The 14,708-nt window shown below is 51.0% G+C and overlaps 1 protein-coding gene across 2 annotated transcripts in view; it reads left to right on the top strand.

Annotated features, from left to right (window-relative positions):
* Nucleotides 1-676: 676 nt before the first annotated feature.
* Nucleotides 677-14,708, top strand: part of Chst11 (carbohydrate sulfotransferase 11) — a 179,166-nt gene continuing 165,134 nt past the window's right edge. Inside the window, exon 1 of one of the 2 annotated variants that reach the window (XM_051206201.1) lies at nucleotides 677-819. In XM_051206201.1, the coding sequence (XP_051062158.1) occupies nucleotides 717-819 (103 nt within the window). In that variant the 5' untranslated portion in view covers nucleotides 677-716. Of the gene's footprint in view, nucleotides 835-14,708 lie in introns of both variants that reach the window. The other variant, XM_051206200.1, reaches the window with a different exon arrangement.

Raw genomic sequence — 14,708 nt, 5'->3', positions numbered from 1 at the left:
CGTTTTTTTGCCCCCTCCGGGTTCGGTCATGGAAACGTTCACAGCCTCGAGACGGCGGCGGCCCAGCTCCGCCCAAGGACTGAGGGCTTTTGGGACCCTGCGGGAGCGCGCTGCGCTCTCCGGACTCCCGGGGAAACCGCTGGACGCGACCACGTCTCGGGGAGGGGCGGGGGGAGGCGACGCTCCGCCCCGGCGCGGCCCCGCCCTCCCTGCTCGCCGGCGCCCTCCCCTCGCCGGGGGCTGCGAGTTGCGTTCGGTAAAACCCAGCCCTGGAATATATAGATCACTGGAGCGCAATGAAGTAGCTTTTGGTAGGGAGGGAGGGAGGGGGGCCTGGACAGTCACAGAGGCCAGGGCACGGCGGCGGTGGCACCTTCCTTCTTGCATCTCGACCGCCCGGCCCGTGAGGAGGCAGCGGCGGCCGCAGGCGCCAGCGGAGGAGGCGGCGGAGCATCGAGCCCAGGCGAGGCGGACCGGCAGGAGCGCGCGGCCGGGGCCACGCATCCCCACACTTGCACATCAACTCCCGCGCCTTGCACCCCGAGACCCGGGCTGGGGGCTCGAAGAGCCTCGGGGAAGCTAGCGGGGTCCAGCTCCGGAGCCCGGTCAGCTCCGTTCTGAGCCTCCCGGGCGCTGGTTCCCCGCGGCGGGGTCCCCGCTTCTGCGCCCCGGACGCGCCTCCCGGACAGCCGGGTCCCCGCGGCCAGGACAAAGCCATGAAGCCGGCGCTGCTGGAACTGATGAGGATGAACAGAATTTGCCGGATGGTGCTGGCCACTTGCTTGGGATCCTTTATCTTGGTCATCTTCTATTTCCAAAGTATGTTGCACCCAGGTAGGGGGCGCGTTAGCGTGGTTTTGTTGGATATTTTCTTCTCTCTCTCTCTCTCTCTCTGCTTTCTGCTTCTTCCAACCTCACCTCTTCCCTTCGGCCTCTTTTGGACTCCTTGCTGCCGGGATCCGCGGGTCACCGAGTTGGGATGGGAAGAGGGAAGGTGCGCTTCCTCTTCCTCTCCCAGCTCCAGGCTGTACGTTGAGACTGCCAGGAGAGGCGGCGTGTGTGACCCCCGTCTTTCTTTTCTTTTTTTCTTCTTTGTGTCTTATCTCTTGGCTAGGTGATAGAGAAAGGTAGGGGTTGTTGGAAGCTGCCGGGGTCTAGGGTTGGTGGGACGACAACAAAACTCGATCCCGGTTTCTCTCGAGGGCCGGGATGAACCGGGCACCGAGAGCCGGCTGCTCTGCGCCAGGAGCGCTGCCTCTTCCTGGTTGGGGCCCCCGGGCGAGCGGTGCAGCCGCCGGGGCGAGGTAGTGGGTCTCTGCAGCCGCCTGAGAAGCCCTAAGCTGAGCTACCACGTGTTCCAGGCTCGGCTGCGCAGAGCAGGTGTGGGGAGAGGGTGGGTGGGTTCCTGGCGCTTCCCTCCACCCGGCATGGGCACGATCTTTTGCCAAACATCCCAGGGTCTAGCTCCGCTGTGACCTTGCAGCTGGTGCTCCAGGGCCGGGCCCACCAACCTTCCAGCTCCAGACCCCGAGCTACGGACTGCAGAGCTTTTTGGGTCACAGTTTGGCCCCCTCGGCTCTTGGTGATACTTTGTGCAGTCCCTAGGCTCATCCCTTCTTCTTGGGTTCCGAGCACTCCGAAATCCACAGCACAGGAAGTCCTTCTGTTTATCCTCCCCAGCCTAGGCTAAACTAATTCTACATCTGCTATCAGGATAGGGAGAGCCCAGGCTCCCTTCTTCGGGGCTTCCAGAAGGAAAGTTTGGGACTAGAGGAGAGAGGGGCGCCCTGGAGTGCCCGGCTGTGCTCTATGGGTTCTAAGCCCAACAGGTAGGAGTTTCTGAGAAGGCTGGATGTGTTGTCACTCAGTCTTGATCTCGGGAGCCCTTCTCCCATTTATCCTGGATTCAGCAGACCTGTGCTGGGTCACGTTGGCATCGAGCTCCATTTTTTTGACGCTGCGGAGTTGCCACAGTAATAATTTACTTTTCTAATTGCAGGGAGGAGGGTGAGGGAAATAAGAGAAATAAGGTTGGCTTTGCCTCTCGCCTTAAGTGTGTGCTTATCATTTTCAGTAGATGATGCGCCCCGAATTCATCAAGCCGCCCGGCCTCTTGGTGGATGGTAGAACCATAAAGCTGTTCTTTGCATCAAACAGGCCGGGCTGCCTGCTGTGGGATTCCTTGACAGCACAGGGACAGACTAGCCCCTCTTCCTTGTGGAAGAGTTGTTAAGGCGGCTTGGCTGCCAAGAACATGGCCGTGTGCTACCACATGGAACCCCAGGACGCCCCAGCCAGGTCTGGTAAAAGATGGCTTTTGTTTGCAGCGTATTTTTAGTTTAATGTCAGCAAACTAAAGCTCTGTTTGTCTCCTCACTCAAACCTGTGGTTGTGAAACTTCTGGGGGAATTTAAAAATGGACTTTGCTGGCATTCTGGGTTGCAAGAGGGTGGGACCAGACAGGCGGGCATCTCAAGAGTGCCAAGCTCCTGGGGCCACCGTGGACCAAGCCAGATTCTCTCCCCAGAGGGCTGGAGGACAGGTTGGTATGCAGATATAATGAGGCTCCTGCGGTTTAAACAAAGGGCCCAATGATTTGGTCTAAACTTGGAGCTCTGTTCAGGCCTATTCAGGTTTTGCTGGGATGATGCATGCTGGTAGTTCCCAGAAGGCTTGCTTGGAGTGTACAGCAGGAATGGACCTGAACCTCTCTGTACCTGTGAATTGTCATCAAAATGCCATGTGCATGGGTCTGGTGGTGAACTAGGAGCTCGTCGCAGTCCAGGCACTGGGGAAGAAACTTTGTAGTCTGTAACCGGTGCCTTGTATTCCCAGCTCTCATCAGAACTTATTAATTGACTTGGAAGTAGCTTTAGGGTTTTTTCAGTGTAACCTTCTGGAACCACAGCCTTGTCTAAGCTTGTGCTGGACTGAATACTCCTCTTTGATCCTGCCCTGACAGGCCCTTTCTGGCCCCCTTCCTCTCCTCAATGGCATTTGTTTATACTTCATATCACGAGGAGCCTGCTTTTTCTGACCCCCCCCCCTTTAGTGCAGAGCAAATGCTACTTTCAAAATGTTGACTTGGATATGAACCTACAGTTGTTTAATTGAAAGTTCTTATTCGAACTTGTACAGTGTCATAGAACCCTGTCAATACTACTATATGGGGTTTAAAAATGTGCTTTGAAACAGTATTCGATTTTTTTATTTCTTGTCTTTCATTCTATTAACATCTGCAGTTGATAATTGAGGACATTGTTTTTCTGTTTTGAGTTTTTAAAAATGATTTAAAGGGACGATTTATTTTTAATTCTCCCTCCGTGTGTGTGTGTGAGTGTGTGTGTGTGTGTGAGTGCGCGTGCGCGTGCACGCATGCACGCACATACACTGTATGTTTGCAGGTGCCTGCAGAGTCCAGAAAGGGGTTTGAGCTCCTAGAGCTGGAGTCACAGGTGCATGTGGGTGCTGGGGACTGAAGATGCTCTTAGCTGGAGAGCCCCCTCTCGAGCCCTTGCTGCTTTGCATTTAAAAGTGATGCAGTCTGAGGTCTCTCAGGATCAGCCAGGCAGGGGCAGAAGGAACCCCAACACAGCCCAGACAGTGCCCTCCTCGTCCCCAGATTCAAAGCACTCTGGCAGGGGCCCTCTGGGTACCTGTCTGAGATAGCAAAGCAGCATAGCAAAGCAGCGTGTGAAAGAAATGAACTTTTAGAATTTCCTTGCCTGTTGGATGGTGTGAGGGGGGGGGGGAAATCCCCCAAAATGAAACCCCAAACACTGCCCGGCTCTCAGGCTGGCAAATGCTCCCTCCCATTCCAGCCTGAATCCCACTGTCTTGTATTTTTCTAGTTCATAAGATTGGGTAATTGTGAACTTGAGTAACTGGCCATCAGATAATTGGCCATTGGTTACGCTGCTGAGTGGGCCCCTGAAAGTTTTCTTTAGAAACCCATGCCCTTCTGAGGTAATAGTCTTCATGAAGTGCTTTTTTTTTTGGGGGGGGGGTATCAGGGACAGGGTTTTAGGTTTTCTTCTAGTCCAGAAGTTTTATACAGGGACTGACACATAGAAGTTGAAACCCATTAAAATCAGAGCTCTTACCATGGGCTGCACCGCTCCTGAGGCACCAGACACGGTAGCTATTTCTCTGTGCCCTGGATGTTGGCGAAGGGCGGCCTCAGCCAGCCACTGGCTTCAGTCCACGCTCACGAGGGGCACCCCCATAGGTGTGAACCGCTGAGTTGGAGGCTGGAATCTCGCCCGCCCCGGTGAGCCCCTCCATGAATGCAGCCTGTGGAAGTTCATCCTCTCCCTTTCCAATGTCCCAAGTCATCTCTTGATGGAGCTGTGTCAAGTCCTGCAAAGCTGGGAGGCCCCAGGCTTCGCTGTGTCTGGGGTGACCATACCACCTTCCTTTTGCGTTTCTCGGTAGGACTGTGGTTTTTGTTTCAAAGCTACTGTTCCTGGAGAAGCCTGCCAAGGAGAAAGCCTCTCTCTCATTTTTCTCTTCTTCTACAGTCTGTTTCCTTTTACCGTCACCTGGGAACCCTTTGCCTGGCTTGAATGTATGGAAAGATTGCAGCCTTTATTTAAAGATTTTTATTGGATCAGGTTGAACATAGAATACATCTGGAAGCACGATTTTAATCTCTAATTCTATCTGTAAATGTGAGATGTGTCGAAGAGGAGCAGTTCTCCACAATTCACCACTCAGAGGCAACTAGATTTTTTTTTTCCCCTCCATTGTGTAGAAGGTATACATGGCTGAACATCCCTTACCAGAGGTTATGAAACCCAAGAGGCTCAACATTGGAAAGTTTTTGAGAGCCACCGTGGCAACACAAGTGGAAAATTCCACGTCTGACTTCACATGATAGGTCATAGTCAAAACAAAGGTTAATAAAGATATGTAGGGTCACCTGGGTCACCTGCAGGCTGTGCACTTAAGGGGACTGTGGTACACATATGAATTTCATGCTTAGTCCAGGGACCAATCCCCAAGAGACCTCATTATTTAAAAACGGTCCAAAATCCCAAAAGCTTCTGGTCCCAATCATTTAGATCAAGGAAATGTAATTACATACATACATACATACATACATACATATATATATATAGTTGTGATCCCATAATGCATTTTGGGATCTTGTTCAGTAAAATCTGTTTTGTACAAATACATCGTTCTAGTGATTAAAATTATCGTTATTAAAATTTGAGACGAGAGTGTAACCACAAGCCTTTAGAGTTAACGGACCTTTATGTGTGAGTACCCTTACCCAGACTCGTGCAAAGTGCTGGTTCAGTATCCTTGTCTCTACGCTGTTACACATGGCTAATTTTACACTAGGGAATCTTCTTGCTTACATATGGACTAAGTTTGGGATCATTCCAGTACTTAGGGCTGCTTTTGTGTTACCTTGGAAGAGGTGCCAGGCTGGTCTCAACACTGGGGCCGTTAGGGATCTGAAAACAGGGTTGAGTAACTGGGGAACGAGACTTTCCGAGTCTGGGATTGTTGCCCGGGTAGCCAGGTGTCTACCTCCTCCACGGGATTTTCGGAGTAACCCTGGGATGAGGCCGTTCCCTTCCCTGGGGAGAGCTTGGTGGATCCCGGACAGTATCTTCACTCTGAAATAGGGCTGACAGATGGCCAAGGAAAGGCTGGCTGTGAGTAGGGGCGACGGAAAAGGGATCCACCCTCCTCCAGGGGCAAGTGCTGCTTGCATTTTGTCTGGCTGCAAATCATTTTGCCTGTGATGGGCTCAGTCAACCCAGTAATTTAAAAACAGGAAATCAAAGGCTTCCAGCACAGGGACCACCCTTCCCCTTCTTACACTCACGGGGAGACATGTCCTGAAATTCTTTGCTAGCAGGCCTCTTCTGAGGGTAGGTACAGAGAAAATAATGGAAATCCCTCTGCTGGCTTACTATTTTTTTTTTTTTATTTCTTTTCCTGAATCTTGGGGCCCCCATCTGATCACATGGATCCCTGCCCTGTGAATTGCTATGCTTTGTGACACTTGTTGTTTTATATATTCTAGTAAGGTGACGTCTGAGTGTGTTGCAGTAGATGGCATCTTAACGTTGTGCTGACCTTTTAGGAGCAGCCCTTCCCCTTAGTACGACATAAAATAGTCGTGAACCTCCACAGCTGATACCCTCCAAAGCCCTGAACTACAGCGTGCTCTGTGAGGGGACGGGCAAAGGCATTCTAGAAGGTTCCAGCTCTGGCCAGGGTGTGGAAGCTTTGGGATAGCTTGACCGCTGGCTCCTTCCAGCCTGCCCAGCTTGCTGCCTGCCCAGCCTTCTGTGTTTGCTTATCCTGTTTGCAGAGACCGGACTTGATGCTTGTTTCTATGCCCCTGTTTGTGTGTTCACATGCACAGGTACACGTGTTCAGGTTTACATGTGTGTGAGTGCATGTACACATCAGAGGTACACCCCAGGAGTCAGTGTCCCTCCCGCACAGCCCATCTTATGTTTGGGGGAGGGGCAGGGCCTGTCTCTGGGTGGGAACTTTCTAAGTGATCTCTGCTTTCTAGGGCTGGGGTTTCAAACCTACCATAACCCAGTTTCTTATTTTATTGTTTAATGTGGGTTCTAAGCATTGAATCCATGTTGTCATGCTGGCGAGGCAAGAGCTTCACTGACTGAGAGCTCCCCTTAGCCCTGGCGCCATTTAAAAATTATTATTATTAGGGATGATGGTTTAGAGTCAGAATGGGAAGGGAAGTTAAGGTAAGTTATTTAATGTGGGGCTTGAACTTCAGATATATAGAGGCGCATTTTCTGGCGAGAGTACATCCAGGAGCCCTGATCTGGGCCATTCCCCCGGCCCTTTCAGAAATGTACGGTAGTCACAACTTGTTATTTGTTCCTTTTCTGACTTGTCAGGGCACAGATCTTGTCATGAGCATCCTGATAGCCAGAGGGGCTTAGGAAACATTCGGAGAGTAGATAGGTGAGCCTCAAAGCCTTCTCTTCAACCCTTCCCAGCCAGCCCACACCTCAGAACAAGAGGGACCAGCCAGATTGGGTAAGTCAGGGCCAAGCAGATTCTGGTGTAGTATGGGATGTTCTAGAAGAATGGCAGAATGAACGAGGGACAGATCACCATAGGACTTACAAATCTGGGCAGCCATTCCCTATAAGCTCTGTTTATAAATAATTAATACCCATTGTTATATCATCATAGTCATATCTAGGATATAGGATAGGGACATTTCTAGTCATGGCGACTACTCACTTTTTCATTGTGTTCTGGGTAATTCCATTGATTGACCCTTCCAACTGTGATTCTGCTGTTCGTTTTGACACCGTAATGTGGCCCGTGAAGGCTGGGCGGTCCCCAGAAAGGATGCCATGCTTTTGTGAGCCACGGTTGCACTGTGACCCTAAGCCCACCTTCTCTCTGTGACGGTAGGTTTGTTCAGGCTGACCATGGCATCTGCAAACACGTGTCCAGCTAGTGAGCAGGGGGATTCCTGAGGTGGCTGCTGGGGTTCCTACTTTCTGGTTGCCTGTCTGTTCCAACCCTCAGAGTATTTGTCCAAAATGTTCCAAATGGTGTGTAACCTCAGTGAAAGATTAGAAGGGGGCTGGGGGTGGCTGTTTCTGATAATTTGTGTTCTTTACAGGAGGTAACATCTTTTTGTTTTTATTGAGACACCTTTGTAGATCACCCTGACCTTGAACTTCTGATCTTCCTGCGTTTTCCTCCCAAGTGCTGAGATTGTAGGTATCCATGATCAGGTCCGGTTGCATTTTTATTTTCTTCATCTGGTGTGTGTGTGTGTGTGTGTGTGTGTGTGTGTGTGTGTGTTTGTGCGCGTGCACACGCATGCACGCATGCACGGGGGAGCTCATGCACATGTGTGGTTGTGGCAGCCAGAGGTTGACGTCTGGTGTTTTACTTGATAGCTCTCTGACTATCTTTTGAAATAGGTGCTGAACTTGGAGCTCATTTATTCTGCTAGGCTGTCTGTCTGTCCAATGAAGTCTAAGGGTCTTTTGCCCACTCCGTGCCTGGGTTACCGACATGTGCTATTTGTGTCTTTTTCTGTGGGTGCCAGGGATCTGAACTCAGGCCTTCATGCTTTGCGCAAGAGGCACTTATTTTTACCTCCTTAGCCATCTCCTAAGCCCCAGCTTCATTTTGCAATGTTAAATATAAATGGAAATCCTAATGGTTCCTTCCCAGGCCCTTTCGGGGTTCAGTATCATCTGGACTTGTCTTGAATATTATGGGTAATTATCAGAAGTGTCTGCCCTTTGCTTGGGTTACAGTCCAGTGCGACCCCAGCATTGTGTGTGTGTGTGTGTGTGTGTGTGTGTGTGTAGGTCAGTTTGACCTTAGCTAAGCATGTAGCAAGGGCTCCTGTTCCAACATCACCACTTCATGTGTGTCTCAGAGAAACGGGTCCTGTCAGCACAGGGCCCTTCCCATTCTCTTGAATAGTTAATGGAAGAGCTTCGGGTGAGTGGAGCAGAGGCTGGATTTCAGGTCAAAGCTGCTCATTTCGAGGAATCCCAGAAGATGGATCCCAGTTCTCGCTGGTCCTCATGCCTTAGGCTTAGCTCACTGGATGTGCTCACAACCCCATAGTGCACAGGATCTGGAACCCAGAGAGCAGCATGTGGGCCGTGGTCATCCATGGCCCATTCCGTGTCATTCAAGATGTTTTGTTAATGCCTATTAAGAGTTAGCCTCAGTTCTGTGTGTTGGAGACAGAAAACAGGAGAAAAAAAAAATCTGCGTGTGGCAGATGATGAGTCTAGACAGGGAGGCACAACAGATGTGTTTCTTGGGTGTGTTCGCCAGTGACAAGTGCTTTGGAGAAAGCAGTGAAATAAAGAAGGGCTTTGAGACGGCGGCCCTTGGGAGTGGCTCGCAGTTTGAAATAGGGAGGCAGGCCTCTCAGATAAGGTGGCTTGAAGATGGGAGGAGACGACGAGCGGATGGCATAGTGAGGATATTATTCGCAGAGCCCCCCTTGGCCCAGGCACTTCCTATATGTTAATCTTCACAGGACTTTCACACACTGTCGTTTTCATAGCTCTCTGGGAGAGAAGGCAGGCTTCCTAAGATCTCAGGTACACACACCGACCGAGTCAGAACTGACTTCACGTCTGCCGCTCAGCAAACCTAGCTGGGGTCCTCACTGCACGGGATGCTGTATTCCCCCTCATTCCTACTCTCGGGTCTGTAAAGAGCGATTGGAGCTTAGAGGTGAGGACCAGACATCGTCCCGCTAAATAAACAGCTCTGCACAAACAGTATCAGGCTTGGTACCTGCTGTCCCCACGGCCAACTGTAGGACTCAAGAACCAATGAAACACGTGACTGAAAGCAGGTGACCCACTGAGATACGGCCACCTCATTTGTTTGTCCCCTGGGTGATGTGGCGAGGATGGCGTGGGAAAGCATGTAAGATGGTGGTACGTCTATTATCAACGATACGATACGTTGTGAGGACCGTAGGACTTTCCTGCCTTGTTTTGCATCTTCATGTCTACAATCGTGCAGACTTTCCATCCTGAAGCTCGAGCCAGTTCTTATCCATAACACACGTACACTGTACGATTTACTAAGAGGCTCTGATGTGTAGTCCGCTAGGAAGCGCCTTCTGGGTGCTAACCGCCGCTCATCTCCCGGCCAGTGGTTTAATCTTAGCTTTGTCCCAGTGGCGCATTTTGCAAAAGCATGTATATCCGGTAGAAAGAAAAAAAAGTCAACTTTGCGGTTTCGTGTCAAATGCTCTTTCCTCCAGGTATGCACATGACTACTGTGCAGGTGGCCATTAAAAAAAAAGACGCGAGAAAAAACCTGCATGGGGCCCTGGTCCCGGAACCATTCCGAAGTTGGTGTGCGAGGAGGGCGCGAAAGCAACCACATGCATCATGGCTGCCCTTGAGCTGTTAAAGTGGGTCCTTGTGGCTCGTGGTAAGGACGGAGACGGCTGGCTTTTGCCTCTGCCTTGTGCTGCTGTGTGCTGAGGGGGACTTTAAGGCCAGTTACCTCTCATTGCACTGTAGGGCCGCGCAGCTTACTCTGTGAGTGGCCCTTACGACTTCTCTGCCGCTGTCACCAGACCAAGGACCTGTGAGTTGGTTAAAGGGCCCTAAAGCATGATTTGAGCCAGGCCCTGTGTTCTTCACAAGAGGGCAAGGGCACCTCTCTCTCCTCCCTCCCTCTCTCTGTCTCTCTCTCTCTCCACACACACACACACACACACACACACACACACACACACACACACACACTGGGCAGTAGGGTTTCCATGGTGACTGGGGAGATGGTGAGGGCTCACATTTTCTTCCATGTCTGAAAAGGTCTCTTTCCTTTCAGACATTAGGACCACTTGGCCACCCCAGGACCCTTGCCATCATTGATTTAGAGTAGTGTTGTGTACCTGGGGCCTATTGCCTTCTCGTCTCTCCCCAGGGGACATATCTGGGGAGATTTGGATGTCTCCAGTACTGGCAGTAGAGGTCAGACGGGCTGCTCGACACCTTATCGGACACAGGAGGCCCCCACCACAAAGGACAGTCTAGCTCAGGGTATGGGTAGCTGTGGCGGATGGGGAGTGAGATTGCTCAGGGAGGGCAGTGTTTGCTGTGCAAGGGTGAGGGCCTGAATGATCTTCAGCACCCACAGGTGTGGTTATGGCTGCAACCCTAGCAACTAGGGAGGCAGAGGCAGGAGAGTCCCTGGAGCTCATTGGCCAGCCAGTCTAACTGAATTGGTGAGCTCCAGCTTTGATGAGAGACTCTGTCTCAAAACAGGAGGTGCACGCAGGTGAGATGGGTAGGTAGTTAAGGGTGCCTGCTGCCCAAGCCTGGAGACTCGAGTTCAATCCCCAGGACCCAGGTAAACGTGAAAGAGGGAACCAGTCCCACGACACTGTGCTCTGACCCCCGGAGCTGTGCTGTGACACAATGCACACACACAATGATAAACACGTGCACAAAATAATAATAAAACGGAAAACATGGGTAATACTGATAGACGCCCCATATCAACCTCTGGATTTCGCAGGCTCACACAGTATGGGGAACCCTTTTAAGAGCAGGAAAAACGGCAAAGTTCTAAGTGTGGCAGTCAGAGTATCTGCTCTGTGCTTGGGCCACGCCATTTGCTCTCTCCGGTAGTCTAATGGCGTAGGCAACTGATGATTCCATTGTGCAGATGGAGATATTGAGGATTTGTAGTTCAGGAACTTGCTTAAGACTGACCACCACCAAAGCCATGCTTCTTACCCCACCTCAGAACCATTTCTTGGTCTTGGTTTCAGCTAATTAGGTCAAGAGCTAATTATTTCACGAGAGCCTTGAGCTCAGCTGTGGCCTAAGTGGATGGGCCATTCCGTGATAGTCCTTCTCTCCTTACTCTGCGCTGTATCCCTGGTGACCCCAGCCCTCTAGGGACTGGAGCTATCAGCTGTGTTCAGAAGTTCCCCATCTGCCTCCAACAGAGATGTGCCCTGAGGTCAAAATTCAGTTCACGTGTTACTCCTGGCTGAAACCTCATCTGCCTGCTCTTGGTCAAGATACCGGAGGTGACATTCTTCTGGGTGCAGACCCATGATGTTGAAATGCTGGGGACTGGCTCCTAGAAGCCGGGTGCCATGTTTCCTGCAGTAACCCCACGTCTAGCACAGAGCCCTGACTTTGTGTGGCATCTCACACCCGCGAGCCTAGCGCTCAGGAGGCCAAGGCAGGAGACTTGCTGCGGTCCAGGCCTGTAGTGGGGTGTGGTGGTCCACTGTCGGGTTTTTTCTTTGTTTGTTTTTTTTCATTTTTGCTCTTTGGGGGGGGGGGACGGCCACCAGCACCCAAGTAAATCATACACACGGAGACTTACTATCTTTTATAAATGCCCGGCCTTAGCTTGGCTTGTTTCTCATGGGCTTTTCTTAGATTATCCTGTCTACCTTTCTGGGCCTTTCCGTTTTCTTCTGTCTGTCTTATTCTCACTCTGGCTAGGTGGCTGGCCCCCCAAGTCCTCCTCTCTTTGTTCTAACTTGCTCCCTTGTCTCCTCCTCCCAGATTCCTCCCTCCACATTCTCTCTTCTCGCTGCCTCGCTATTGGCCGTTCAGCTCTTCAGCTGACTGTCGGGTGTTTGAGAGAGGCAGAGCAACACAGCGCAAACAGAAGTAGCACACCTTAAAGGAACGTTCAACAGCAGTGCACATCTGTAATTCCAGCACTTGAGAAGTGGAGACAGGAGGATTAGGAGTTCAGCGTCAATCCTGGGCCGTACTTTGAATGGCAGTGTCCTCCATTGGTCCTTGGTTAGTGAAACTGTTTGGGAAGGATTAGGAGGTGTGGTTTTGTTGGGGGGAAGATGTGGCCCTCCAGGTAAGCTTGGAGCTCTCAAAAGCCCAGCCATCCCAGTTAGATCTCTCTCTGCTTCCTGCTTGTGGATCGGATGTGAGCTGTCAGCTTCTGCTTGAGTGCCTCGCTCGCTCGCTCGCTCGCTCGCTCGCTCGCTCATCAGCCTGCTCCCATGGGTCCTATCATGGTGGTCCTGGACTCTAACCCTCTGCAACCAGTAGCCCCCAAATTAAATGCTTTTTTAAAAAAATAAGTTACCCTGTCACGGTAATAGAAAAGTTAACTAAGCCGCTTGACTACGTAATGGGTTTGAGGTCAGCCTGGGCTACATGAGATCTTGTCTCAAAAGGAAAAGAAGAAAGCAGTCTTCTCTAATTTTTTGGCCACTGTCTTCAGAACTCCAGTCAGTGTGCACTTGCCGCTCCTTCCCGGTGGGGGCCCTTCCGGGGCCCCCTCAGCTCGTGTGGGTCGTGGCTGCTGGACCAGGTTAGAGCAGCTGCAGAGGACGGGGAATTTGCCTGGTGTCCCCCCATCCCCAATCACATGCTCTCTCCTGGGGTTGAGCTCTGCCGTCGGGGACTTACTGCGTAAGAGCTGCCAAGTGTAGAAGTGTGTGTGCCTAAGCCAAGCAGCTTCATCCTGGAAGGTACTGGATAGTTCATTGGTGAACTCCGAGCCTTGGGAACCCTAACAAACTGTGCCCATCTCCAGAAGAGGCAGTGGCCAGAGCACTCAGGGAAAGGCTTCCATTGTAGCACCTGAGCACAAAGCCCGGGCCCCAGGAAGACGCATTGTATTGGGACAGACAGAAATATGCAGGGAGAACTGGCGTGTGGGCAGACACGATTGGGGGCACCGAGTGTGGGTGATTTGGGTTGCAAGGAGGGAGGAGAGGATTTCCAGGTGCAGAACCTAAGGGAAAAGCAGAAGCCAGAGGGTGGAGAGGTGGGCTGGTGGGGGGCGAGGGGGTGGGAGGGCATGATCTCTTGGTGTTCTCAAGTTTAAATTTTCATTCCCGAGACCAGGAAGCCGTAGAAGGTTTAGGGTTTTGTTTTCCAGAAGATGGAATTTAAGCTGAATTTAAGCTCTCTTGTTTTAGCACAAAGACAGAATTTAAAGGCCTACTTTCTCAAAGTGAACTCGGGGCGGTTTGTGGAATAGTTTCTGTTATCATTTGGAGGGAGGGAAAGGTTATTCCCGAATGTACCAAGAAGGAGCTTAAAAGCCCTCTCCAGCTAGATTCAGAACTCTGCTGTTTGCAAAAATTATAGGCCTGAGAGGTTCAGTTTCAGACTCTCAGTTGCTAATGGTGCCCAGGTTCACTCTCACAGGGCGGGAGAGTGTGCTTGTCCCTGGAGAACAGTGCCCTGTGCCCAGAACACAGTACGTCTAGGCTCAGGTTGCAGCTATGGGCTGCCATGGGTATGCATGGTACAGAACTGGGTCAAAGGTCTCCCCTCTCTACTGAGGCCCGAGCTGCAGGAGTCTGGTCTTCCTGCCCCACACTCCCACAGGGCCCCTTCGCTTCCTTACCCAACTCACTATCACAGAAAGAAGCATTCCCAAGCACAATTCTCTCTCTCTCTCTCTCTCTCTCTCTCTCTCTCTCTCTCTCTCTCTCTCTCTGTATGTGTGTGTGTGTGTGTTTGAATGTGCATATGAGTGCACTCATGTGGAGGTCAGAGGTTAGCTGTCGGTTGTCCACAGGTACCTCCTCCCCCAAGGCATTTTGAAGAGAGGGTCTTTCACGAACCTGGAGCTCACTGAGTAAGTAGGCTTGAGCCCACCTGGCTCTGCCTTCCCTGTGCTGGTTACAAGTACACCACACCCAACATTTTTTTGTGGGCTTTAGGGATCACACTTGGATCTTCGGGTTTGCTTGGGAAGTTCTTAACTAACTGAGCTGTCGTCCCAGATCCCCCAAAGATCTAATTTTTAAAAAGTAATACAGTGTCATCCCTGGTGGGCACTGGGTTTTGAAAAGATCTAATTTTTAAAAAGTAATACAGTGTCATCCCTGGTGGGCACCGGGTTTTGAAGGGGCATGTGTGTGGACAGAGAGACAAAGAAGGGTTTGGGTTTATACTTGAGCTTGTTGGGATTTTGTGTTTAGAGACCGGAAGAGCTCATTTAAGGGAGCACTTATGTTTGAGAGTATGGGACTGGAGGTTACTTTTAAGAGTAGATAATGAAGTTCTGTAAGAGCTGATATTCTATTGTGTGAAGGCCTCTGCATATACTTTTGTTGTTCGGAATCGGAAGTACATATTTGAAGGCAGAAACGGAGCAGATAATCTTGTAGTCACTTGTAGCAAAACAGCTTTTGTTGGGTGAGTGTGAAACACCATCTGAAGACAGCTGTGGGCTTA

This window comes from Phodopus roborovskii, unplaced genomic scaffold (genome assembly GCF_943737965.1).
Source record: "Phodopus roborovskii unplaced genomic scaffold, PHOROB, whole genome shotgun sequence".
NCBI classification, from domain to species: Eukaryota; Metazoa; Chordata; class Mammalia; order Rodentia; family Cricetidae; genus Phodopus; species Phodopus roborovskii.
The sequence above is the reverse complement of the archived record's forward strand: the minus strand, read 5'-3'. Positions and strand labels throughout refer to the sequence as shown.